This window comes from Felis catus, chromosome D1 (genome assembly GCF_018350175.1).
Source record: "Felis catus isolate Fca126 chromosome D1, F.catus_Fca126_mat1.0, whole genome shotgun sequence".
In the NCBI taxonomy this organism is placed as follows: Eukaryota; Metazoa; Chordata; class Mammalia; order Carnivora; family Felidae; genus Felis; species Felis catus.
This window is the reverse complement of record NC_058377.1, coordinates 19,904,308-19,932,182: the sequence shown is the minus strand read 5'-3', so window position 1 is coordinate 19,932,182 and position 27,875 is coordinate 19,904,308. Positions and strand designations below refer to the sequence as shown.

The 27,875-nt window shown below is 49.2% G+C and overlaps 1 protein-coding gene and 2 long non-coding RNA genes across 6 annotated transcripts in view; 2 read left to right on the top strand and 1 right to left on the bottom strand.

Moving 5' to 3' along the window:
* Positions 1-27,875, bottom strand: part of UBASH3B (ubiquitin associated and SH3 domain containing B) — a 141,083-nt gene that overhangs the window by 12,658 nt on the left and 100,550 nt on the right. Inside the window, exons 2-12 of one of the 4 annotated variants that reach the window (XM_045038435.1) lie at positions 25,300-25,353; positions 24,330-24,516; positions 22,827-23,025; positions 19,273-19,442; positions 13,493-13,701; positions 9,068-9,200; positions 7,635-7,755; positions 6,881-7,003; positions 5,533-5,625; positions 3,616-3,760; positions 537-2,662 (exon numbers count right to left, since the gene is read on the bottom strand). In XM_045038435.1, coding sequence (XP_044894370.1) covers positions 2,656-2,662; positions 3,616-3,760; positions 5,533-5,625; positions 6,881-7,003; positions 7,635-7,755; positions 9,068-9,200; positions 13,493-13,701; positions 19,273-19,442; positions 22,827-23,025; positions 24,330-24,516; positions 25,300-25,353 — 1,441 coding nt within the window. In that variant the 3' untranslated portion in view covers positions 537-2,655. Of the gene's footprint in view, positions 1-536; positions 2,663-3,615; positions 3,761-5,532; positions 5,626-6,880; positions 7,004-7,634; positions 7,756-9,067; positions 9,201-13,492; positions 13,702-19,272; positions 19,443-22,826; positions 23,026-24,329; positions 24,517-25,295; positions 25,354-27,875 lie in introns of those variants that run through there. The other 3 variants (XM_045038432.1, XM_045038433.1, XM_003992450.6) reach the window with 3 other exon arrangements.
* Positions 153-3,659, top strand: LOC109491857. Its single transcript, XR_006586061.1, has 4 exons — positions 153-292; positions 401-541; positions 2,303-2,395; positions 3,527-3,659. It is a non-coding gene; the product is annotated as an uncharacterized LOC109491857 (long non-coding RNA).
* On the top strand, positions 4,378-10,000 carry LOC123380377. Its single transcript, XR_006586062.1, has 2 exons — positions 4,378-6,961; positions 7,058-10,000. It is a non-coding gene; the product is annotated as an uncharacterized LOC123380377 (long non-coding RNA).

Here is a 27,875-nt window from a genome sequence, read left to right as displayed (position 1 = left end):
GCACTTGGGTTTACTGTCCAGAGAGGAAGGATGCTATTCCATTTGAAGGAAACCTGCCCGCATCGAAGTCACATTCCCTCAGCAGGCATACTTCTCCTAGGAAACAACCTTCTGTGTCTCACCATACCCTGGGGATAGGGGGAGACATGAATCACCACTTTTAGGGACGCACCTCATTGTTCTGAGCAAGCTCTTTCTTCCATCATCACCTCTCATCTAGTTCCATGGTCTCCCGGGAGCTCCAGACAGTGACAAAAGGCCACTTCGTGTGGTCTAGGAAGTCCTTTCCATGGTGAGATCACATTGTAATGTGGGAGATTTGTGGAAGTAAAGAGCAGGTAGATGCTGGGATCGAGTTCCTCCTGGCTCACTTCCGCCTTTGTCTGTTCTTGCCTTGAAGTTGAACCCATGAAAGGCTTACCACGTTTGAACTAGTTCTGATGGGGGTAGGACAGAGTCCACGCTTCCTCACCCCTGTCTACAAGCACACGCCATGCCTCCAGCCACAACCGCAGGACTCATGGACTCCACTCAGAGTCAGGTAGGCCTCCAACCACCAGCTAGACCTGGAACCCAGGGAACCGGGTACTCGGGTAGCCTTCCTGGAATAGTATTCTTCCCAGTACGCACTCTGTTCCACACTTTGATCTAGGCTGTAGGGTGGACTTCTGCCTTGAGCCCCACACCAAGGTATGATTCGTTGCCCCTCTAACACTCCAGACTCATGCCCCATCCACACCTAGTCAGAGCCCTGTTCTGAAGCCCTACCCAACTGGTGTATATTTTATTTTTCCTGCCTTGGTCCTTCTGGCCCAGCTTCCTAAGACTGGGGCTGCTTTTTACACCCAGCCCCCAGGCTCAGTCTTGGTGCCTGTGGATGATGCTTGGATGTTAGTCACCAGGCTGGTTTTCCTTAACCTGTTTCTGTCCCACCTCCTTCCTGTTCCAGAGTGACGGGGCTCTTTCTCTTTCACTGGTGCCTTCTTGACTGATAATACCCTATCCATCCTCGCCCCTCTGCCCACCACATTTATTCAATCATTTAGGCATCACTACGTGCTTTAAAAGGCCTGCTCACTTGGCATGGTTAATTTCAGAGGGAATTTAGAGGCCATGCCTCTCACGTGCTTTACTGTTGACTTTTACAGAGTTAGAGGCTTCATCTCTTTCTCTCCCCCTCATATACAAAAATGATCGGATGGAATTCTGATTTTCTGTAGGGGAAAAGAAAACCTGGAATAAGGACCACGTCCTGGCCCCCAAGATGGTGTGTGGGTCTGCGTGTGCATTGCAAGGCTCAGGCAGGGTGATTCTGGAAACTCTGTAAAATCAGCTTGGGAGGAACTGCAGGATGCATTTAAGGGGAAACCCAAGACATAGACTTGCCCCAGGATGGCCTGGGAGGTGCTGCGTGGTGAGTGAGGAAAATCATTTCACCAATGTTGGCAATCACTCACCCTCTTTCCAGCCCGGAGGGATGAGGGCTGTTGGACAACAATTTATTGCATTTCCCCCAAAGGACAGAAAAACAGTTGCCACAGGGTAGACAGGACAAACTGTGAAGTACAGTTCAGCCTTGAGCAGTACAGGTTTGAACTGCATGCGTTCACTCATACACATGGAATTTTTTTTTTTTTTTTATAAATACAGTACTGTCCCTTTATTTTCTTTGATTTTCTTAACATTGTCTTTTGTCTTCCTTAGAACATACAAAATATGTGTTAATTAACTATTTACGTTACCAGTAAGGCTTCCAGTCAACAGTACGGTGTGAGTAGTTGAGTTTTGGGGAGATCAAAAGCTCTACGTGGATTTGACTGTGTGGGGGTCAGCTCCCCCACCCCCTGTGTTGTTTAAGGGTCAACTGCCTATTAGTAGGGGATCTGATGGATCTAACTGTATTTTTGAGGAATGCTAATTCCGTTAAGCAAGTAGCACTTATTAATTAATTTAGGGGGTAACCTGAAGTTTCATTTACAGAAGAGGAAAATGAATATGGAAAAAAGGCATTTTCTCCTATCTTGGCCAGAAGTTCACATTGCTTCATTTGTGGTTGGGGTAGGTATTTGAAATGAAATGTCAAGGGACACCACAAGGAGGACATTTCTGCTTCAGTTGGTCACTTGCTTCCCATTCTGCCTTACAAAACATGAACTTAATTCCCCACCACGATGGTCGTGAATATCCCTTTCTCAGGGACATTTTACAAAATGCCTGAGTGGCGTTTTGACAGTTAATTGTTTACGTGTGGATTATTCGTTTGTGATCAATCTGCAAACACTTCTTTTTACTCCCCGCACAGACTGGTCTAATGGCAAGAAGCAACGAACTAGGAATGGGGAAGATGCTAAAGCAGGTTATACAGTTCCTGACATGCAGAAAATGATCAATAGAGGTTAGTTGTTGTCATCATTGTTAGGTGTGGCCACTTAAACATACGACTTTAGGCAAGCTGCTGGGACTCTCTTATAGATTAGAGTGGCTTGCCTACACTCTGGGGTTCCAGCAATAATAAATGAAGATAAAGACAATTAGAAATACTTTGAAAGAGGACAATCCAAGGCAAGACCTTGTGATTTCCCTTATCACCCAACAAGCTTCTGGAACCACATCATCACTAGCCGGTGCATAATCCTGGAGTGCAAAGTGGTTTTATTATTCCCTGAAAGAGATATAATAAAGTCAGGAAAGTCCAATGTGTGGGGCTTTCCTAAATATAAGGGAACTATATATATATATTATATTATTATAATAGAATAGAATAGAATATAAATGTAACATATGTAATATATATGTATATATTATATATCATATGTATATATGTGTATATATACATATATATGATATATATGGATATATATGATATATATGTATATATACACCATATATATGTATCCATATATATACACATATATATACATATATACATATACATATATACGTATATATATGTGTATATGGTGTATATATATATAGATACATATATATGATATGAACAACATATATATATGTTATATGTATAACCTTAAATACATATATATACATATATGTATAACCTTAAACACATATATACATATATATACATATATATACATACGTATCTATACATACATATATACATATTCATATATATACATACATACATATATACATATATACATGTATATACATATATATACATATGTGTATATGTATATATACATACATATATATACATATACATATACATACATATGTGTGTACATATATATATATACACACAAGGTTATATGTATAACCTTAAACACATATATATACATATATACATATATACATATATACATATATATACATATATACATATACATATATATGTATATATATGTGTATATGGTATATATATATATATACACATATATATGATATGAACAACATATATATATATGTTATATGTATAACCTTAAATATAAAGGGATGCTGGCTTTCTCCAGTTGTGGTTTTTCAAAATCAGAACTTGACTTCCACCAATATGGACAACTGCCCACAGGCTACATCTAGTCCTTCCTCTTCGTGGTTAGCCTGGCGTAGAAAAGTGCTTCCGCATCGACTCTGGGAAGTAGCAGCGCGGAGGGTTACCTGTAGGTTGTATCAACACTCAGGTTGGCTGCAGCTAACTCTGATGGAGGTATCCACGCAGGTAAGGTGTTCCCAGCAACCCATTTTGTCCACTCAAATAAGCCAGGCTCTACACGGATCTTCAAGTGATTTTCTTGTTGTAAACCTTAGAGGTACAATGAAATGAAGATGAAGGCAATACCACTGTGTTCTCAGTGGAGACGTAAATCAGAGGCCAAGTTGTTATAAAACTTCAGGTAAATCTGTTCTCTTTTACCCGTTGCTCTACACGGCTATAAGAAGGTGGAAAGCATGTGGGTTTGGACAAGGGTTTTTAATTTCCATGTGTGAGAGACATTCGAGTTTAATACTCTGGCCACACCAACAGGATGTATGCTGGCTTTAAGTGGTCTCTGACTTAAGGAAAAGAAGACAAGTCCTTCCCCCATATAATGTATACACTTCTGTGACTACAATTCCTTTTTCTAAGGTAAGTCCCAAGATTGCCTTACTTAAGGAACTTAAGGGGTGCCTGGGTGGCTCATGGCTTGAGCATCCGACTCTTTTTTTTTTTTTAATTTTTTTTTTCAAACGTTTTTTATTTATTTTTGGGACAGAGGGAGACACAGAATCGGAAGCAGGCTCCAGGCTCCGAGCCATCAGCCCAGAGCCTGATGCGGGGCTCGAACTCACGGACCGTGAGATCGTGACCTGGCTGAAGTCGGACGCTTAACCGACTGCGCCACCCAGGCGCCCCTGAGCATCCGACTCTTGATTTTGGCTCAGGTCATGACTCCAGGGTTGTGGGATCGAGCCCTGTGACTAGCCTGCTTAAGATTCTCTCCTTCTCTCTCCCAGACTCTCTCTCAACAACAAACAAAATTTCAGAAAGTCTCTTAGCATCCACTACTCTACAATAGCTTACACTGTATTTGAATATCATATAAATTACTCATTTTCTCTACCAGAAAATCCGATGTTGAATATTTGCAAGTGCCAGTGCACAAGTCTTGTGTTTTTTCAAAGGGTAATTACCCACAGAGTGGGACTGGTCCCTTTTCAACATTCTTTGTATTGCCTTTTGCCCAGTTTTTCTGTGCAAATTTAGTACATACGGTATTTTAATACACACATGCATTCTGGTTTACTTAAGGAAGTCTCAAAGATAGTGTAAATTCTTCATTGGCTTGGCTATTTCTGGCTCTTTTGTTTTTTTGGTCTAAGTGAGTAGTTCCCCTCTGTTTCTACTACTCTTCCTTCCCGTGAAATGAGAATGGAGATCCCTGTAACTCAAGCATCCCCAGATTTTCGGGTGAAAGTTGTGTATCTTTATAGCAATGGTACTTTTAAAGTCATCCAATTAACTAAAGAAACAAGGATGATTAAGATTTGTAGACACTTAGGAGCATCGTTGCTACTATAAACGAGAACTGTTTTCACTGCAAAAAAGGGATCACTCTGTAGGCTCCAAATTATTGCTAGACAACAATATTCTACAAGGCTACCGTTCATCCAAGAGGGCTTTGCATTTTCAAGAGAAAAATTGTTTATCCTTTCATCTTATTTAGGCCACCAGAGTATGATTTGGGGACTCTTTGCAAAGACCTCTTCCATAGGAATCCTGGCTAAAACTTCCAAAAATTTTTAAGTTTTTCTTTTCTTTGAGAGGAAAAGTACAAGTGAGAGAGAGGCAGAGAGCGAGAGGCACCGAATCCGAAGCGGGCTCTGAGCTGTCAGCACAGGGCTCGAACCCACAAACTGGGAGATCATGGCCTGAGCCGAAGTCAGATGCTTAACCGACTGAGCCACCCAGGCACCCCTAAAAATTCCCAATGTGAAGCTCTCAATTGGCTCATGTCCCAGGAGTCCAGGGTAATTTGGGTGTAGGGCTGCCTAGAGGCAGAAGGGTGGAGTTAGTCGACCTTTGTCGAGTCTAACCTTTCAAGATGTTGTACGCAGTCTGAACACAACGCAGAGATGGGGAGCAGTAGACGTGGTCGATAATGGTGTTGCTCTCTAATAAGGCTTCACCTGCAAAGGAAGGCAGACCGTTTGCTGGATTCACTCAGCCTCAGCTGGACCTCCGTGGGGGAGGGGGTGGCGGGCAGAGCCTGCGAACCCCTTTTTCAGCGGGGGCTCACACAGAGCCGGCAGTATCAGCCTCGTTTCTGGCCCATCCCCTCATCTGTGTTCCCATGAAAGAGCCCCAGTGGCAAGACCCCCCGCCTCGTCTTTTTCTCTCCTTCTCTCTGGTGTTAACGAGCAGCAACTTACCCATCTAGGAGAGACCCCGAAACCTGACCGTGCTCTGATTTGCCACTTGTGATGTAAGCGAGATGGTTTCTATTGTGACCGTTAGGTCTTGTTTCACACTTGTCCCGTGCCGAACAAGATCTCAACCTGTCATAGTCTTATTAGAGAACAGAGGTAGATCCCAACACCTGCTGCTTCCACACTTCCTCACAGAACACGCTTCTTTTCTCTACTGGATAAAGTCTAGATGCCTTAATATGGGGGGCAAGGTCTTCCGTAAACTTGTCTTTATCCGCGTCACCAACCTTCTCTCCTGTGTGGCTCACAAGCCATGTTCTAGAAAATGAGAGCTTTTTCCTAAGTACTTTTGATATTATTTCTCACATCTATGACTTCATTTTTCTCCCCTCTTGGGAACACACTTCCCACCTTCCTGCTCTTTCTCTACCCAGCTGACTTCCCTTCTCTTTGTGTGTGTGTGTGTGTGTGTGTGTGTTTTAATGCTCCCATATTACTCTGTACACAGTTCTATTCCTGACGATACCAGACCGTACAAGTTTGTTCCCCTGAGGGCGGGGACTCTGCTTGCGTCCCCAGCACCTAGCAAAGGACCTCGCCCCAAGTGATCAGTGAATATGTTAAATGATTGAACAGGACAAGGCTGCTGTCTCTGCCTGGCAGGTATGGAACAGACCTGCAAAGAATGGACCGTCTTCAAAGGATCAGTTGGCCTGTCTACATCCAGCCACTCCAGGATTCTCCTCCCCTGCGCAGTAGACGCTGACCTTGCCCCATCCCTGGGCCACACAGCCCTCAAGGGGTCACACCTGCTTCACTTTGGTAAACCGGCCTAGCGCCCCAGCACAGTGTCCTGAACTTAATGGTTATGTAATAAATCCCTTCGGAATTGGAGAAATACACTACTTGTAGGAAAGTTGGAGGAAGCCCTGGGAAGTGTCCTGGCCTGCCCACTGGAACCAGTCTTTGGAAGGAGCAGCCAAGAGAGGCTGTGCAATCACCCCAGGACACTCACCCACCAGTCTTGCTTGCATACATCCAAACACGGTGATCGGAGCGTCTTTCTCATAGTCCCGGAAACCACCACTCCGCTGAGGTAAGCTATGAGGCATGTTCAGGTTGGTGCGTATGTAGCGGCCTGGAAAGCAAAGAAAAAAAAATCCGACAAAAGACGACTTTCTGTTTTCCTCAGGACTTCTGTTGCTGATCCCGACAGCCCTCCACTTCCATTCCTTGTTTGGCCAAAGACACCGAACTGAACTTTCTAGAAACTATTGAGGCTGACGCTTTTTCTGTGGTAGAGTCTTGGAATCCACCCCTCCGTTCTACTGACAGAAAACTACCTCTTGCCACGTCTGTGTGAAAGTAACAACCATACACTGTAAGGCAGGAGACTTCTGTGCTACGCCGGCCTCCTTCTCTTGGACATGTCACTCAAAGGGAACCAAAATGAGCCAGGGTGATTTAATGGAGGGAATTCTGGCCACAGGATCAGGACACCTGTCTCTGCCTCCGCCAAATGACCACGGGCGAGACATTGGTTTCTTTGGTCCCTGGTGTCCCAGTTTATGGAATAGGGGACAAGAACACTTACCTCTTCGCTAACACTCAAGACAATCGGGAAGGACTTAGATTGTAACACATTCTAGGCATTTCCTATATAGCACGGGAACCAGGAAGGACTCCCGGCTAGATAAATGTAGCTTGACTGTGCCCCCTAGAGGCCATAAAAGGTACGCCGGCGCTAAGCAGGCCAACGCAGCACTCACCTTTGGCATCAAAGCACTGGGATAGCCAGTACTTCCCAAACACAACATCCATCCTCTCACCGTGCCGACACACAAAGAGGCATCTCTTCTGAGGGCCAGGCTGGCTATTGACCCTCAGGGGCTGCAGAGCAAGAAAGGCCATTAGTAGGGGAGTGGGGGGAAGCACAGAAGAAAACGGACACGTCCTGGAGCCAGGTGTCAGATGAGCAGAACTGAGCTCTAGGACAAGGGCCCCGCAACGATCTTGGATTAACGTTGGCAGGTCTGTAACACAGTGGGGGCAGGAAGACGCCTCCTACAGACCTCACAAGTTAGTCTGAGGCTCAGATGAGATGAATGGCACGCGTTCTGCAAAATCAGAAGGGCTGTGAAAATTGCCTCACCGTTGCGGTTGCCGGTGTGGGACTAGCATTTGGCCGGTAGGGGAATGGGCAGACCACTCGGGCTACCGCTCAGAGGTACCTCCAGCCAGTACATGCCTCTAGTCATCTAGCCCCCCTCTACAGGGATACTTCATCAACTTCAGAGGGCGAGGACTGTTAATCACAACAGTGCCTGCCTCCCCTCTAACACATGGTGGGTAGACCGAATGGACGGTCTCCTCCAGCAACGAGGTTCTTCTCTGGCTATTCTAATCGTACTTTTGGCTCTCTTGTCTGGCTACACGCGCGTTGGTGTTCCCGGAAGTGGTTCAGGGAGGTCAGCGGTGACGAAATAGGCCAGTCTAGTCAAAGGCGTGTCCAAATGACCTTGGGTTCTGGAAGTGCTGGGTGGATCCTTCCACATGTTTCTATATTCCTTCCTTCTGATGGTCAGCTATTCCCCGTTTGCTTCGTGTGGTCACCTTCATGTGGGCTGGTACTTTACACGTGCTGCCCATTAGTTGCCCCGACAGGGTTAATAGGTGGGATAATGGCATGATCTTTCCTGTTTCTTCTCCTGCTCGTCCCTAATTCAGGCCCTGGGCTCCTGCCAATGTGATCTAGTCTCTTGATCCTCCACTTGCCTTTGCCTCTCTTGTTCCAAACGATCCCCACCCCCACATTCTCCATTTTGCAACATTTCTGGCATCTGTTGAGCACTCAGACATACATACAGGTGCCAGGCACTGTGCCGAGGGCCTTATTTTCTTTTTAATCTCACGACGGCCTATGAAACAGAACTATTACGACTTTACAGGTAACATGTCCTTCCCTCTGTAGAACCTCTTCCTCTGCCAGCCTAGACCCAGATGCCGGTAGGTGCGATCAGTACCACCCACCCGACTCTCCCTGGCCTTAAATTCTGTGTGTCTTTCATAAAATTGTGCGTCGTCGCCCCCAAGAGACCTAGGACCCTTGGGGGCACCAAGTGCAAGCCCTCACACTCCGCAAAGACGTGCTCAGTGAATCCTGAAGTAGAGTCGAGGATGCGGCCCCAATGGTCAGCCTTACCTGCGTGGGCTGGCAGATGATAGTCAGGGGAGCCGTCTCCCCCAGGCCCTGGTCCTCATACTGCCGTCTGTCCACCACACCATCGCCAAATGAGAGGGCGTTAGAAGACGCCGTGTTCAGGATGGAGTGAGAACTGTAGGGGAAGATGAGGACGCCATTAACTGTTTGGGCCAGGAGTCATTAGCACGTCACCCTTGGGCTCAAGGGGGAGCGTGGGAATTCGCGGGAAACACGCCCAGGGCGACGGGTGGGAAAGCCGAGGAGGCGACACCCCCTTTCGGGAGGGGAACAGCTTGTTCTCTACTTAGGTCTTGCAGTGGCTAAACTAGGGGAAGATGGATTTCTGTACTTGGAACAGATGTGTTCGTCTCTCTGGGTAGGGATGGGGCCCTGAGTTCGTGCCAATCAGGATGCCACCGCCGCGGCTGGCGCCGAAGGCATGTTAAAGAATAATGAGTTTCCAATTTTGGGCCATTGTTTCCAGCTATTTTTCTGGCTCCAAAGAAGAAAACAATTCCTGTTGCCTTTAATCTTCTCCATGGCGATTTCCATCCGAACTGACAAACGAGAGGGAGGATTTGTACCGTCTCCACCAGTGTGCCTGTGGCTCTTCACTGATGGAGGAAACCCGATGGCCATCATCCTCTCTTCCACCTTCTTCGGTGGCCCCACCCCCTCCCCAACTCAGTAACACCTCCAGCACGATGATTAAACACAGAATTCTTTCGGAGGAAGCCGTTCTCGCCAGACGTATGGAGCCGTGGGCCAAGAGCTCTCATTTCTGGATTTTACACCGTAGCTACAGAAGCCCCAAAGAGGCCTCGCTGACAGCGAGGCAGCAAATTATGCCATGTTTGCGTTACTGTGATTAGTAAGTCCTCCAAAAGGCTTTATCTAATAAACACTGCAATTCAACTACGGTCGCAAGGCGAACCCGGTGAACATCTCTTTCTGCCTCACTGAGCGGTGTTCAAGGGCGAGCATTTGCCTTTGAGATTTCTCGCTTCTTTGCAGCCAGGGTAGCCGTATGTTTCAATCTGCTCAAACCCGAGTCCTGGTCTGTACCTGTTGACCTACTCTGTTCGGGAATATTTCATTTTAACACAGCAGTATTCTTCGAATTTCATTTTGGAAAAGCCCTTTTTATAACAAAGCTAACTGGCTGTTAGGAAAACAGTTTTTTTTTTTTTTTTTTAAGGCTCTTAAGAATTTTAGGATCCCCTTCCAGTCTCTTTTTTTTTTTTTTGACTGTAAATAGACTCCTCCTACTGACAAAGGCTTCAGAAGCCTCACACCCTGCAAAAGTGGCCTTTCAGCCCTAGTGCATATCAGAATCGCCAGGAGAGCTTTGAAAAAAATACACGGCTGGGCCCGACTTGTCACAGATTGTGATTCAGCAGATCTGGGCGCGGAGGGGGGGTGGGGGTGGGGGATGGGGGGGTGGCGGGAAGCTGTCATCTAACAAAGCTGCATCAGCAAGTGTGATGTGCAGCCTGAGAGACCAACTGGAAAAATTAAGCAACTGTAGACCAAGAAAATCTAGTGCCATTCACAGTCGGAGAGACAGGCTGTTCTCCTTTGCAAACATCCCAGTTAAAGAAAATTTGGTTTCGCTGTCTGATTCATCAAAGCTTCGGGGCCTGAAGTGTCTGGATAGACAGAATCGGCTTGACGTCCTGCTTGTACACGTCCCTTAATTTCTTTATTACAGCTGTGAAGACACTGGCAGAGTCCCTCCTCTCTCTCTCTCTCTCCAGCTCGGTTGGCAAGGAGAATGCCAACCTTCTTCTCAACTGTCACTGTAATCAAAGGACCGGGCTCACTTTGAGACAGTCTGGTGCTGTCACTTCCATTAAGACAACAGTCAGATGCTTTGTGCTGAGAGATTGCGTAGGGAGGAAGCTGAGCCTGATACCCAGGACATCTTCTCAAGGACCAGGGCCGGGTGCTGGCACTTTCCCAGACACAGCAGTCCTGTGCGTAAGCCCGGAAGGACCGGCCAGCCCCCACCCATAATTCAAAGGACACAGTGGGGCTTCACCAACTGACAAGTATTGAGAGACACTCAGAACCAGGCGAGATGCCCTAATCAGGGTGGCAGGAAAAGATTTCCTCAGGGGCCACCCGGGTGGCTCGGTCGAGCGGCGGACTTCCGCTCGGGTCATGATCTCGCGGTTTGGGAGTTCGAGCCCCGCACCGGGCTCTGTGCTGACAGCGCAGAGCCTGCTTCAAAGCCTCTGTCTTCCTCTCTCTCTCTCTCTCTCTCTCCCCCTCTCCTGCTCACGCTTTCTCTCTCAAAAATAAACGTTAAAAAAATAGATAAAAAATACTTTCTTATGAGCGACTTAGAACTGAGAAGAACCGGGCAGAAAGGGCGATGAAAGGTCACTCCTTGTGGCCCGAGTCCCCTCTGCGACCTGCCATCGGGTCAGCCAGGTCACTGAAGGAGCATCTCCTGTGGCTGTACCTCCTCAAGGCTAACTTTAGTTGGGGGAGAGAGAAGATCCGTCTTATCAGGAGCCTCCTTACATCATTTCTGCTTCTGGAGTTAACTAGAAAAGTACAGTTCTTCTATAGGATCACCTCGGGAAGAGACATTTGATCGGACAAGCATGTAAGAGAGGACTGGAAAACACGAGGTAGAAAAATCAGAAAGCTAACAGCTTTTTAGGTTCAGTGCTATTACGGGTGTGGCACTTATCCGTGTAAAGCTATAGTCCTTCACTGTGGTCTTTATAACGCTCCTGTGAGGTAAATGCAATTATCCTCCCCACCTTATAGAGTAACAGACGGGGGCTCAGAGAGGTAATGTAACTTGGCCAAGGTCACACAGCTTTTAAGTGGGAGTGTTAAGATTTGAACCCAAGACTAGCGGCCTAAAAACTCAAATTCTTGATTACGGGGTCCTAGCACCTAACACTAGCCTTTCCCCACTCTCAGCAGCACTGGCTGCAGAAACTGACAGTTTCAGATACGGTTCCAGGGCAGTATCATCGGTAGGGACCTCTCCAGAGAAAAGGAGGTGGCACGCAGACGTCCCTGTGGTCTGTGGACCCATGTTTCCGCCTGAGCTCTAATTTGGACAGCAGTGGGTCTGGAAAGAGTACTCTGGAATGGGTCAGCAGGCCTTCTCCCACCTACTCCAACTTCTAGCCCGACTTTTTTTAAAAAAAAAAAAAGGTCTGAGAGCTGTGCATCATATCATCTTAGTGTTCAGTGTATCCACAGATAATATGCTTCACTCGTTTTTCTAAGGGATAAAACGGTGACTTTGGAAACACAACGTAGATGTTCAGAAGCCTGAGAACGCAAATGTTTGGGGAACACGAGGCAGCTTTGACCTTCCGACTGGGCCCCGAAAAGCTGGATGTTCATGGGCGGGGGGTGGGGGGGGGTGGACCAAAAGGAAGCGGAAGGAATTGCTGGGTAGGGGGTTGTTAAGGAGGAAGGTGTTCTCTCCCATCTTTGGGTTTGTGGTTTGCCTGCTTGCTGCCAACTGGGGGGAGAGAACCTTTTCTTTTCTCCCTCCGGGCAACGCACTCCCTGAAAGTGCCCCTCTCGCCTTCTCTTCCATGGCGGTAATAACAATGTTAGACGCACCACGCAGCTGGTGCTCAGAGCTGCCGGCTCTCAGCCACGTTGGCACAGAGCAAGAACAAGAGAGAGGAAAAACAAATCAGCATGCGCACCCTGGCGAGACGCCTGCATGTGCTAGGGAAGGGCTGGCTGGCTTTGAGCGTCTCCAATGAAGAAAGAGAAGGTGCCTCCTGTGCCCGTTTCATCTGCCGAGGCAAAGCTGGCCCTACAGCACGGGCCACGCTGACCGAGCGACCAGTCTGGTTTGGGGGCAAACCAGTCGTGAGGGATGGGTGGAAAGTTCCCACTCTAGAGGACACTAGGGGCACCGCGTGTCTTTTTACGGTTCTGGCAGTTGCCCATTTCTTTAGACGGTCTCTCTCTCTAGGTGCTTATGCGCCACGTCGGAGGACTCGCTCAAGGCCACCTAGCAAGCGAGGGGCAGTTAGGTCTCCTGACCCTGGCAAAGCCTTCCACTGCCGGTCTGGCTGGCTTATTGGGAACCTACCCAGCCGTTCTGGGGAGTCAGACCACTCTTGAGCAACGGCCCAGGACAGAGCGGACAGGAGCCCCCAAAGCACTGGGATGCCCCATGCTTCACAGCCAGGGAGATGGACTCCCGCGCGTGCCCCCCCCCCCCCCCCCCAAGCTGCCTCAGTTGAGTCTCTGACCAGGAACTCCGTTCCATCAAATGGGGCAGGCAGCGAGAAGCGGAGCGGACCCATCCCTCATTTTCCCATGCCCCAGGTCGGCCCTTCCCTGAGCGTCCTGAACCAACAGCTTTCCTCCCATCTCCTGAGCCCGTGGTGGTCCCCCAAAGCGGCAGGTGAAGAACGTGAGTCTGCTTACCCGTGAAATATCCAGGTGCTGCATTCGTCGGCCTTGGTGATATAATTCTCCGGCAACAGTCCGGAGCAGCCCGTGGTTAAGGACGTGCCGTAGATCCAGCCCTCGCTGGTGCTGGTCTGCTCCATCGGAGACATGAAGACGAAATCCCCAGGGACCAGCTCTAGCTCGTCGTCATTCTGTGGGGTGTACGGGTAGATCACCTGGAGCGTCTGAGAGAGGAGGAGAGGGAGGAGTGAGGCCCAGTCTGAGCGCCTCCGGGGCACGTCTGCGTGTCCTGCTTCCAGATGCGGACGTTGCAGGCGCCCCTGGGGTCTGCAGGCTCTGAGTAGATTTGCACTCCGATCCGAAAGCATGTCTCCCCCCCACCCAGGGTATTGTAGATGTGTGCCTGGTCCTGCTGGATGGTTCCAGACTTCCCTTCAGGCAGGCCTTTCTTCCTTTCGGGATTCAAAATAGTTTTCTGAAATTTATCTGAAAGCCCGTAGGCGTTCTATTAAGCTGCTATACAAATGGGGTTGGACCTATCTCCCCTTCTCCATCTGCGGTAGGCACCCTAATAGACACCTGAAACCCCACTCATGGAAAGCCAGTCTTCCGTATGGGGGTTACAGACGGTCTGGGTGCAGACACTCTCCTGTAGGAAGGCTTTGGGACCGACGCATTTCCCTTTATAAGTCACTCTGGGGCTTAAACAAGGCAGTCTCTGCCTTCAAGGAGCTTTCTTTAAACCTACATTAAAAAAAAAAAATTTTTTTTTTTAATGTCTATTTTTGAGGGGGAGGGGAAGGGGCAGAGAGGCGGAGGGAGACACAGACTCCTAAAGCAGGCTCCAGGCTCCCAGCAGTCGGCACAGAGCCCGACGCGGGGCTCGAACTCCCAAACCATGAGATCCTGACCTGAGCCGAAGTCCGATGCTTAACCAACTGAGCCACCCAGGCGCCCCTAAACCTACATTTTCGACAAAGACCTTGAAAGAAAAATATTTTTCACAGCCATCAGCGTATACGGTACGTCTGTGTAACCAGCTTTCACCGGCAACCAGATGGAAACCACGTGTCTCTTCTCTGGGCTCATAAAGAGCCTTCAGAGCCAACCAGAGGCCATACCGCTTGGCTGACGCACTTGATGTTTTGCGTCCTTTCCCGGTAGACACAAACAGCATGGGCACGAAGATATTTTGGAAAAACATCGTCCTGATTTCTCATTAACAGCAAGGGTCCTCAATTGTAAGGAAGACATTTCTATCCTATTTATCTCACATGGGACACTGAGATGGAGATACTTTAACAGACTTTCCTGAAGTTCCAAAGTCATTACTGGCAGGCTAACCATTCTGCTTCCACCTTCAGGCTGTTAACTTGGGCCTCTGTTTTCTCATCGGTAACCTAATGCCTGGATTGTAACAGTTAATGAGACAATCTAAGGAAACTCTTTAGGACGGAGCCTGTATCCAGAAGGCGCATCATTATGTCTATTGAACCAGGACACCTGATCTCCCTTCTCGCCTGACTCCCCCCGGACTGTGTGCTCGTGAGCTAATCAGCTCTCTGTGTGTCCGTCAAGGTGACACATCGGAACACGTTTCATGGAACTTCCTTCTGGAAGTCTCTAAGGAAAGACACTGGCAAAAAGATGTGATTTCTTCCCCCCCCCCCCCCGAAAATGCAAGTAAAAATGCACAGGACTCCGTGGTACCGCTGGATTCTGATTTTCCTTTCGCTTGGGGCCCCCGTTTCTTTCCCTATTTCTTTTCCAGTATCTTTCAGCTCCAGACCGTTGCCCCTGGTGGCCTCCTGCTCCTTCCCCTGTCCTCTGCCACGTTCGTGCTCAAACCACCATTTCCAAACTAGCCAGGGAGGTAGTTTCTGCTTCGTTGTGAAAACAGCTTGCGGAAAGAAAAGAACAACTCTCTTAAGCTAGGTATGCGATGATCCACCAAAAGGAACATTCCTTCTCCCGGAACAGGGTGGAGAGAGGCACCGAGTCATGGGGGAACAAGTCGAAACTTCTCTTAGATCCTCAAGCACAGCATAGTTTTGACTAATTAATTATGCCTTTGGCCCAGAAGTGTCTTTCCTTCGAGAAACTCAAAGTGACTTCAGAACACTCATTCCCCCTATCACTTGGCAGAGGCAGGGTGAGTATTCTGTCTCCAGGTTACCTCCAGGGAAATCGAGGCACAGCAAAGGAGCATAGGAGACCTTGTGTCCTAGGACCTTGTGTCCTAGACCTTGTGTCCTAGACCTTGTGTCCTAGGGTAGTTAGGCGACAAGGAGCTTTGATTTATTGAATAAGCAATACGATAATTAAGATATTGCAGCAAATCTAAAATTGTAACTCGTGCCCATGTCCCCACAGCCCATTCAAAAGCTCGTGCAAAAAGCCTACGTTTGAGAGATACCAGGAGACATGCCTAGTTTTGCACTACATTATACTCTTTTTCAAGTTTTTTTTTAAGTTTGTTTTGAGAGAGACACAGCACGAGCGGGGGAGGAGCAGAGAGAGAGAATCCCAGGCAGGCCCTGTGCCATCAGCGCAGAGCCTGACGCAGGGCTCGAACCCACGAACCGCGAGATCAAGACCTGAGCCGAAGCCAAGAGTTGGACGCTTAACCGAACGAGCCACCCAGGCGCCCCTATACTCTTTTATGTTTACCACGGACCTGCAAGAATTGCGGGGTCTATCTCGAGTTTGTTCCTCCCCTCGTGCAGGGCAGCTGCAACCCTACGTGGGGTAGGAGCCTAACATCCTTGCCTTTGAAGCTCTTTATGCTCCTAGCATAGCAGGAGCTGCAACACTTCTGTCTTGCACCCACCCGGGGCTACATATTACGGCCCTTCTATCATCTTCTTTTGTAGCCTGCACGACAGCAACAGTCCAGCAAAATACTATTGCCGTTGTCCGCAGGAGACAACGTAGGACGGGAGCGTTCTAGAAGCTGTGAAAGTGAACCTAACAACTGCTGAAGGGACGGAGCCAGGATCTGGAGCCACGTGTGCTTTTTTGTCCTTCCTCAGATTTCTGTCGCTCGGCATATAAACCGGGCACGGCCCAACGCGGTCCCTAACACGGAAAACTACGCGAAGCACAGACAGGCATTTGCAGGTCGGAATCAAAGGGAGAACCAGCAGAGGGAGGAGACCTAGGCGTTCTCCCAAGCATGGCTTGCTGCGTGCTCTTGTCCAAACCACTTTCCTTCTCTAGACCTCTGTTGCCTCAGTGGAACCGTGAACGGTCCTGGGGACAGAAGGCAGGCAAGAAAAGGTATGCAGGGGGGGCTCAGGGAAAGCCAAATGACCTCAGAGAGAGAGCGAGAGAGCTGTATCAGAAGGAACAGTAATAAATGAGCTTTTACAAATCAGAGATAAAAGCGGCCAAGTTATTTTTAGACAATAATTCGTGTGGGCGCTTGCTGCCTCTTTCCCTCCGTGCCAAGTGCGCAGAATGTGGGTCAGGCAGAAAAGCAATTACCCTTTGATTTAACTGGAGGGCAGTGTTGATTAGAAGATATTCCTGGTAAAATTCCATTGCCACCTTCCCTCTCTGAGAAAGGTGACTTCTCACAGCCCATCTGCATGCAACCCTTGACTTCCTTTTTCTTTGTCCTTGTGAGGAGTCCGGTCAGCCACACCTCTCTCGTTATATTTAGGGCTCATCCTGAGCAATTCCAGGAGATGTCAGAATTCTTAAGCAAGATCAAGCCCCGTCTCCTTGGTGTGTCTTTCCAGAAACTTCCATCAAATGACTTGGAAGGAGGGCAGGACATTCTCGTCAGCGGGGTCAGACAAAGCTGCATGTCCCTGACGCTCGCAGGCCCCGTGCCCTGGCCCGGACCTCTGGTTCATGGGTCATCTCTTCTCAACATTCCAAGACAGTGGTGAGATCAACTGGTCTAGACCCTGAGATTTCATTCAACTGTGTTTCATATTTTACAAGAGGGTAGGAGGATGGTTCAGTCAGCTGAGCTGCCGACTCTTGATTTTGGCTCAGGTCATGATTGATTTCACGGTCGTGGGATCGAGCCCCACGTCGGGGTTCTCTCTCCCTCTGCCCCCCCCCCCACCCCTGCTCACACATGTGCGCTCTCTTTCAAAACAAACTTAAAAAAAAAAGTCAACAGAGATATTAAGAGGCTAGATAACCTGCCAAAAATATCAGCCCTTTTACTGTTGAAAAACTGGAAGCAAATTCGATTTCATAAATGTATTTACACTAGATGACAAGTTTCTCATTAAACTGTGTGGTCTTTTTTTTTTTTTTTCCAGATGGGCTGCTTGTTTTTATTGGTCAGAATCCCTGGGTTCTGGCTTCAGCTCTGGTCCTAAATTGCTAATTAGCTATGGACCAGCCACGTGCCACTCTCTTTGTCTCAGCTTTTCCTTAAAACAAAGGGCAATATTACTCTTCAGAGTAGCATAGGCTTGTCTTGGAAATCACTATCGACTCCCTCAAAAGAAGGATGCTAGGATTATGCCAACCTTCCCACATGCACTGGGAATCAGTGGTCCCACTCAGGCCTCCCAGGGGATGCACGTAATTGTCACAACATGTCGCCTCTGTTTTTTATTTCATGTATCTGCTCTCTCTCCCCTGCTGGACTCAAACTCCTTGAGGACAGGACCACATTTAAAAATTCTAGTATATTTCTGGGAATGCAAGCTGGTGCAGCCACTCTGGAAAACAGTATGGAGGTTCCTCAAAAAACTTAACATAGAACTACCCTACGACCCAGCAATTGCACTACTAGGCATTTATCCAAGGGATACAGGTGTGCTGTTTCGAAGGGACACATGCACCCCCATGTTTATAGCAGCACTATCAACAATGGCCAAAGTATGGAAAGAGCCCAAATGTCCGTCGATGGATGAATGGATAAAGAAGATGTGGTATATATATACAAAGGAGTATTACTCGGCAATCCAAAAGAATGAAATCTTGCCATTTGCAACTACGTGGATGGAACTGGAGAGTATTATGCTAAGCGAAATTAGAGAAAGGCAAAAATCCTATGACTTCACTCATATGAGGACTTTAAGAGACAAAACAGATGAACATAAGGGAAGGGAAACAAAAGTAATATAAAAAACAGGGAGGGGGACAAAACAGAAGAGACTCATAAATATGGAGAACAAACTGAGGGTTACAGGAGGGGTGGTGGGAGGGGAGATGGGCTAAAAGGGTAAGAGGCACTAAGGAATCTACTCCTGAAATCACTGTTGCACTATACGCTAACTAATTTGGATGTAAATTAAAAAAATAAAATTAATAAAAAATAAAATTCTAGTATGTTCCATGGTAACTTACATGCCATAGATACTTAGCAAGTATCTGTTAATTATGTGTTCAGATATATATATATATATATATATATATATACATACATATATATATGTATATATATATTTGTATTTCTGTGTCCTCCTTACCTAAGATCTGGATGAAGCCTTCTATTAACTCCATGAATTTATAGAATTAAAATCTTTTCCAACATACTTTTCTACTCTCCCTTTTCACTTCTGTATCATTCCAGTAAGGTTGGCAGGGCAGACAGGACAATGGGGCTATTACACGGATGAGTCACTTGGGACCCGGGGAGGAGGGCTGCAAGCTCAGAACTTCCCAAGGAAGCAGGCCGAGCCCGGAGGAAATTGTGGTCCGGTGCTCACTCCACTGCTCTCCTTTGGTCCCCATCTCCCTGTAGCAGGGAGCTGCCCGTGCTCCCCGTTCTGGCCGCACCCCCTGTGCCTCCGGTAGGGTCAGGAGCCACAGTGAGACATTACCTCATGGTTGGCAAACCGGATATCTCGCGAGAATATGGTAGCCACCCAGTCACAGCCGAGTTTGACATCGATGTTCTGGGCTAGTTTCTCCAGGGTGGGTAAGTGGCTAGCTTGGAAGTGGTAAGCCAGGGTTACGTGCAGCTGCTTCTTGTGAGGTTCCACGTGTACTTCTGGAAACAAAGGAAGGGAACCGTTATTGGAACGTGGTCAGCAGGGCAACGGTGGAGGCTCCAGGAAGAACACGGAAGGATTGCCCTCATAAATCCCGCCTCCCAAATGACAAAGGAGGGCGTCCCGTGGCCGGACGAGAGCTGCTGCTGTCCTTCACAGCAGCGGAATAAGGGGACAGGCAGGTGCAACAGATCGCGAACAGCCTACAGTTCGAGAGGGAAAGGGCCACACCTGGCTCCCGACAAGGGAAGCGGAGAGGTCATTGTTTGGGTCGGCTTGGCCTCCTAGTAACACACGGAGGATCACCAGCCCGAGGAGACCGTGACCTCAAAGGATGAGCTAATTCACGCCAAAGCAGAGATCCTGCGACGGCGTGCGGGCCAGGGCCGATCACCGTCGTTTTGAAATCGCGTCTCTTGGCTTCTGGGCGGCTCCGACAGAGGAGCCAGGGGAAAAGATGGAATATTTTCAAGGTCGAAGACAGGGTTTTCCAGGGTTTAAAACAGAATGATTCTCTGTTGTGGGAGCTGCCCCGTGCACTGTGGGGTCTGTGGCCACATCCCCGGCCCCCACCCACTAGATTCCGGTAGTACAACCTCAGAAGTTGTGGCAACCAAAAACGACTCCAGACACGGCCACGTGTGCCCCGGGGGATAAAATCTGCCCGACTGAAGCCACTGCTTTAAAGTATACAACGGGCTGGTGGGGTGCCTGGGTGACGCGGTTAAACGTCCGACTCTCGATTTCGGCTCAGGTCGCCATCTCACGGTTCATGAGTTCTAGCCCTGCATCGGGCTCTGTGCGGATAGCGTGGAGCCTGCTTGGGATTCTGTCTCTCCTCCTCTCTGCCCCTCCCTTGCTTGTGCTTTCTCTCTCTCTCAAAATACATAAGTAAACTTAAAAATATATATATATATATACAGACTGTGCTTCTAAGACACTGTAAGAAACAAAACAAACAAAACGGTGAATTATGTTTCTCTTTTGTACATCTTTACATGGGGGAGATCCATCTACTGTCCAAGCTAGAACAGCGCAGAAGATACAACCAAAGGGAAGGTAGGGAATTTGCGAAGGTAGGGAATTAAGGGGCTTATTCATGTCCCAGGGAGACAGATGTAGCAGTTGGATATTTTTGTTACACTACATCGTATTTTTTTTTGGTGTAAGACCCATGAGGCAAGGTTTTCTGTGTCCTGTTTGCAATGAATCCCCAGTGCTCAGCACGTGATATAGGCTTTTAGTATTCGGTTAATGATCGAACATACATGCATGATGAATCTCCTTAAGCCACCCAGGACGGAGGAGGACAAGAAATGTACTTGCTGATGGACTCTGGGTCTGCAGAAAAGTCTAGAATATCGAGGCATAGGTTCTAGGGCCAAGACGGGACAGCCAGCCATCCACGTAAGGAGGCAAAAAGCTGGACCAGCTACCCAGGGCAGCGCCACCCGGTTCTCCCGGTCACCACCAGGGGGCCGCACAGGGGCACAGAACGAGCAGCCAAGTTCTTAGAGAGAGTGGCCACAGATACTGGAGAAGAGCCGGCCCTCCCCTTGCCTACAAGGAAAGCAAGCGAGGGCCTCGCAGCCTCTCACTCATTATGCGCCTTAAGAGTTTGGCACAGCCCTGGCTGAGACCCGCTTTACACATTTGTGAAGGATTTGAGTTTTGTGGCCACACCACCAGTTTTGGGTCTTGTGGGAGTTTTAGTGGTTTTGGTAATAGCTACTGTGGGATGAAAAAGAGTCATTTTCCTGAAGTGGAGGGATAGGAACAGGAAACAATTTGCCTCTCTATTATGTCATTTCTCTGAAATATTAAGCCATGAAATGGCAGGCCCCAGCAAAGTCAGAAAGCAGAGCCTGGTCCCGGGAGAAGAAGGGGTGCCTGGGGAGGGGCTCTAAGGAGCCCCCCCCCTCCCTAAGTAGAAGAGGTATCTTAAGGGTCAGAGCTCCTCTGAGAGGGGAGACCTCCCTGCAATCCTGCTCGGTGAGGCTGAGCCTTCGCTACACTCTTTCTAGAATCCTGAGCCCTAACGGGGGCTTTTCTGGTAAAGAACACTAAGCAAAATGGCAGGTGAGTTATAGGTCAGAGGTTCGGAGACCAAGGGGCAAAGCAGGGGTTTTACTCAGGTCTCTCCCGTCTCCATCCCTCCTTGAAAGGGGCGGGGTGCGGGGGGTGCTGGCCAACTCTGGGCCTCCTCCAGTTTGCATGCGATGCTCAGATTCAGCTGTACCGCTCGCGCCCAGCTCTGCTCTGCTGGGGGCGGGGAGAGGGGGCTCCACACAAGCCTCTGCACACACTTTGTTCCTTCCTGCCTGCAGGGCCCTTTCTCCACTGTAGGGATCCACATCGCCCAGCCCAGCATGCATTTCCTTTTTTTGCGAAGGGGGAGCCACTGCATCCTATGATGGCCTTTCTCTTCTCAGAGCTCTCTGTGAGCACAGGTACTTGAACCTGTATCTCGGGCCTGGAGAAACCACTTGTCACGTTGCTTTCTTCACGGATGAACGCATCGCGGTCCCTAAGAAATACCCACTGATGGTGATTTCTCAAGGGAGCCAGCAGAAACTGCCCCCTGCCAACTCTTCCCCCCTCGACCCCACTATCTGTCTGTCCCACTGCAGATAAGGCTCACCTTGACCTAAGTGAGCTCGTCTGTACCTATAGGCAGACCGGAAAGCTCTGGCAACTTCTCCCACTTGTCCCCTCTCCGTGCTTCCTGCCTCTAAGTCAACACATATGCTGAGCATCTTTTAAGCTAATTCCTTTGGTGGGAAATCTCAGCTGGCTTGAACTAAGACCGGCCGTGGAAAGAGCAAGAAACAGCTTGAAGGGGTGACATTTCTGGACAGACTGTTGAAGCTTCGGGACCCCTCTAATGGGTTTCGGGGAGTTGCGGGACATGGGCCCGGTGGATCTATTATCTGACACTAAGTGGCTCCACTCTATTCTCTGTGCTGTGCTACCCCGCCGAGCACAGCCCTGGGTCCTCACGGAGTGAGCTGTGAGACCCCGACAGAGGCCTTCAGGGCAGGGAGGCTGGCAGGGAAGGAAGGCTCGTTAACTCTGAACTAGAGAGAGACAGTGGTGCTACAGAGGATGCGCTTACGGCTTCAGTGTGAAACAGTGAGTTGTGAGCCTTCAACTTGGCTGTTGAGGGTCGACGCTGGACATTCTCCCAGGAGGCTTAGCAGAACAGTAGTTTGCTATTATTAAGAGGGAGCCCACAGGTGCTGCAGGAAAGGGCTGTGCTCCGCGCATCCCTGCAGGGCCCTCCACCTGCCGGCCCCAGCCCAGCCGTCCATAACTTCCGATCCCTTTCCTTCCCCATTTTTGATGAACGGGACCCACGCCTGGCCTGGCAGCTGTCAGCTCACCGGTTTTGGACGCAGCCTCCGCGGCAAAGTCCGCGGCAAACTTCTTGAGGACCTCCGCGCTGTCTTCCTTCACGAAGAGGCCAATGAAGTTGGAGGAGGTATAGAGCTCCAGGGGCAGCGGGGCCGAGAACTTGCACTTCCAGCGACTGACCGTGGTCTGGAGGGCTTCCCCCAGGGCGTCCACCTTGCTGTCCTCACACTGGCAGGGGAAAACAAAATGCTCCATTCAGAGGGGGGCGGAGGTCTACCGCTACTGAACATTTGGCATCCTCTGCCCGGGGCTGGAGGCCGAGGACGCCATCCCTAAACCCTCGCTTCTGTCTGTGAGGACGGAGGAGAACTGCAGGCTCCCAGTTATCCGGACGTGGGCCGTCTAACTGGTAAATTCAGCTGGGGCCATGGGACCCACGCTTGCCTCCCGCCCTGCCCTGCTGTGCCCCTGGGCGCAGCCTGGTCCAGCGGGAAGGAAGAATAGGGGAATATGCCCGGAGAAAACAGCATCTCAGGGTAAAGGATGTGTTTTCCCCTGCTCTCACATCATCTGTGACTTTTCTGTTCTCCTTGGATGATCAGAAGTTGACTCGGCTGCCAGTCTCACGCTAGCTCAGAGAGCTGTGATACCATCTCCCCACCCTCTTGGAGCACTGGGGGAAAATGAGTGTCTCTAACGTTCGGGATGCTTTTGAGAAAGATCCTGGAATGACTGGGAGGAAGTGATAATCATGATAATTCTCAGAGGGAACGGTAAGACAGAAGGTGTGAGGAACACGGTTTGGTTTGGTTTTGTTTGTCTTAAAGAGGCAGAGACAATCTGGAAAAAAAATACTTCAAAACACTTTTTGAAAATGTTGTCTAAAAGTGCTACCATTCTGCCTCATCTCGAATACACCTGGATAAGCCAATTCTGCTCTATCTCCACAGGGAACTAAAGTAGATGAAAAGTATTTATATTTATTACACGGAGGGGGATTTAATTTAGCCATTAAGTAAGCTCTGTGATAGCTAGGATTATGGAGGTTAGGTAACTATGGCGGGTCACAGGTATCTTTGCTGTCTCTAGAAAGATCTGGTGAGACAAAACTCGTGGCCAGAGGGTCTATGAGGCTAAAGTCCCCTCCCGTGTCTGTAGAGCACATTTCTTGTTCCTAGCTCCCTAATTTCTACTCTTACCCGTGGACCAGGGTGGAAATGCTTTAGTTTTTTAGTGTTGGGGCCGCCCGTCCAGGTCCTGACTCAGTGGGTCAGGCTTGTCCCTAGAGTCCTGAGGAACAGCAATCATCATGATGGTGCATCCGACCCGGGGTGCTCCTGGGCCCCGGCAGATGGGACCTTACTCATTCCTTAACGGTCCATCCAAGCCCAGGAGCCCGTGACTCCTTCGGCCAGCTCCCCGAGGCTGCTGACTCTGACTCCAGGTCCCAAGGCGCTGGCTGGGGTGTGGCAGCCAGGCTCCCCGGGCAGGGGCTGAGGGGCTGGGGGGCCGGGGCAGGGTCTGCGGCTCACCATGAAGAACTGGCAGAGGGTGATGTGGGGGAAGATGTTGTGGGCTTTGTTCTTCCCGCAGATCTGCTTCGACTGTTGCCAAAAGTCGGAGAGCTTCTGTGCTAAGGGGCCGGTGGGTCGGAGGTAGAGGACGTACTCCCGGGGCAGGGGGTCATCCAGGAAGGGGTCGCCGACGTGGGAGAACAACCTGCCACAGAGGAGGGAGCCAAGCAGGACCCGCTTGAGAACAATGGAAGGGAAGGAAGACCCGAAAGGGACAGATCCGCCCTCCAAAGGCTCCATACCCCAGGCACCGTAAGGGGATGGGTTTTCGGTTTTGTGCTTTAAAAATCCATCCTGGGGCGCCTGGGTGGCTCAGTCGGTTAAGCCTCCGACTTCGGCTCAGGTCATGATCTCACGGCTCGTGAGTTCGAGTCCCACATCGGGCCCTGTGCTGACAGCTCAGAGCCTGGAGCCTGCTTCGGATTCTGTGTCTCCCTCTCTCTCTGCCCCTCCCCCACTCATGCTCTGTCTCTGTCTCTGTCTCTCTCTCAAAAATAAACATTAAAAAAAAAAAAAATCCATCCCTACGATTAAACCCACATGCCTCCAGACAGGAGCATAGGGACCTGCCCTGGGCAGTGATGTCCCGCAAGGTGTTTTTGTTTTGTTTTGTTTTGTTGAAATCGATTCACCCAGCACCCACGCACCTAAGGTGTATCTTTGAGTGAAGTCGGGGGACAGATACCGTGTTAGGGGCTGTATCGTGGAAATGCTTTGAATTTCTTTAAACAGCTTTAAGGAGAAGCACACCCTGGAACCAAGACCCAGGAGGCCATGAGCTTGATAACCCTGTCACATGTCACATGGCTTGTCACATGGTCTTTTGCCCCCCACCCCCCGCCCGGTCCATTAGAGAAAGGCTGCACATCCCTGCTCAACCACGTACACTTAGAGTTAATTATATGCTATTTATTTATTTCATACCAACCAGTCACATGCTGCCTGAACACTTCTCCCTCCTGTGGATGCCAAGGCTTTTTGTCTGGAAGAAGAAATCAAATTTCTATTGTTAGTATTTTTAGCCTCCTATCAGCCTTTCTCACCGCTGTGGCGACAGTGTGAAGGAGACGACATCAGAGCCTCCTCAATGGCGTGTGGGGGTGGGGGTGAGACCAGACACCTGCGGCAAGGACGCCCCCTCCCCCCAAGGGTCCTAGCGAGGCATATGGAAATTAGGACTTGTAATTAATTTCCATGTAATTAGCACTGGATTTGCATGCAGCCTGACAGCCATGCAGTCTATTTTCAGCAGTCTCCACATTAGAATTTTATTTTTGCTTCCCTAAAGGTTGCCTGTCTTGGTCCGTCCTCCTTCCTTTTCACCCACTCTCATTGACCCAGATCCCCGGCCGAGCAGTTTTGTGTTTGCAGCCCCTTGGCAAAGCGTGTTAGAAGCTGATGCCCACAAGGATGTTTGCTTTGGGGCAGTTCAGTGACCCCTCCCACCCATCTCCAGCCACCACCACCCCACAGCCTCAGGCTAGATCTATAATCTCCCCGCTATTTTAGACGCCTCTGGGGACAAAAGACAGGTTGAGTGTGGCCCAGAGCTCTGCCTCCATCACTCCCCCTGCTGGAGTCAAAACTCTATTACTGGACGGGGCGGTGTCACAGGAAGGTGACAGCGGTGAGGCCCTTGGGCACAAGCACGCGAGTAAGAGTGTCTCAAATCTCAGGTCTCTGAGAGCCAGCCAGTCCCGGCTTTGTCACCAGCTTTGCCTTGCATCCATTCGTTCTGCATTCATGCTTCCGTTTGCTCGAGAAATACTTCCTGAAGTGCCACTGTTTTGTCAGCACTGTGCTAAGCTCCAGGAATACGGTGACAAACAAGACTTCTACGGTCCCCACCCTCATGGAGATTTGGGTGGAGCGGGCATGAAAACCTTGATTGTGCAGATAATTACATTGGTGGTGAGTGCAATGAAGGGAAAGCATGGGGAGCCATAAGAACGTAGGACGGGAACACTGAACTTGGGCTGGTCAAGGGGTCAGGGAAGGCTTCACTGAGGAAGTGACATTTTGAGTGGGATCCAAATAGTGTAGACTCCTCTGGGCAGGGGTGGGTGGGTGGGGAGGTTGTGGTGGCAGCCACTTAGCATATCTGCTCCATGGGTGTGTACCGAAGGGGCCTTGAACTCTCATCTGACCCCACGGAGTTGATCAATAAATGGCCGTTCCCATCCCTTGTAGTCTACAGATCCAGGTTCTTTGGAAGAGGGAGGAAAGGGAAAGGAATTCTAGCTTCAATTGATACTCTCCAAACACCCTTCTTCCAACTGGCCACTAAAGCCAGCTTCTCTGTCCATCTCCTGGGCCCTCTGTGGAGCAACCAGAAGGGCTGGTGCTGTGCATCACAGGGGTCAGCCCGGAAGGACCTTCAGAATCATCTGTGAGCCCAGCTTCCTCACTTCACCCCGGGGGATCTCAGGTGAGGGCTCAAAGCAGCCTGTCCCTACCATTGGCTCTGTAGCTCGGTTCCACAGCCCAGAGATCAATTAAATACCTTCTCCCGTATGAAATTCTGAGCATAAACACCATATGATCAGGATTAAGACATCTACACAGCTAAGTAGAACAGCATTACAGAAGCAAGCCAGACAGCCCCCTCTGAACCCCTCAAAACAAAAGCTGGTACAGAAAAGGCTGGAAACACAGGGACCCCCCTCCCTCCCCCCCCCCCCCACACTCGCCCCAGACCTTAAGGTGCTTAATTGCTGCCATGTTGCCCACTTATTAGAGGCACACATCGTATGCTTTTTTTTTGGATGCAGAACCCACATACCCACGAAAGAATGCAAATCATGGTCTTTTAGGTTAGAATCTCTGAGGAATTAAATTCACCAAAAAAAGACCCATTGTTTCAAAAAACCGGGGAAGGAAAAACTCATTTGTGATACAATGTCCTATTTATATAAAGGATCCAATTTCTTTCTTTCTTTCTTTCTTTCTTTCTTTCTTTCTTTCTTTCTTTTATAGGCCCTTCCTCCAGTGAAATATATCTGACTGAAATTTAATTCATTTTTCCTTAAGCACCAGGAGTATCATCTGGAAATGAGAGATCTAATTAAGTTGTGGTCCCCGTAACTCAAAAGACAGGTTTTGGAGAGGGCTCAAAGATATAATTGAGAAAGATAATGAAAGGTCTGGGTGACAAGGCTCTGATGAAAGGTTAAGAAAACCCAAATTCTTCTTTCTGAAGAAGACAGGTCTGGGAAATCTTCAATTTTATGGAAGGTTCTTGTACCCGATGTACCTTCTCCAGCAAGGGCCAAAGTAGAATGAGCTTTGGCTAGAGCACAAAGGGCTCACGTTAGACACCAGAAAGAACTTTCTGGGGGGCGCCTGGGTGGCTCAGTCGGTTAAGCATCTGACTTCGGCTCAGGTCATGATCTTGCTGTTCATGAGTTCGAGCTGCATGTCTGTGCTGACTGACGGTTCAGAGCCTGGAGCCTGCCTCAGATTCTGTGTCTCCCTCTCTCTCTCTGGCCCTCCCCCGCTTGCACT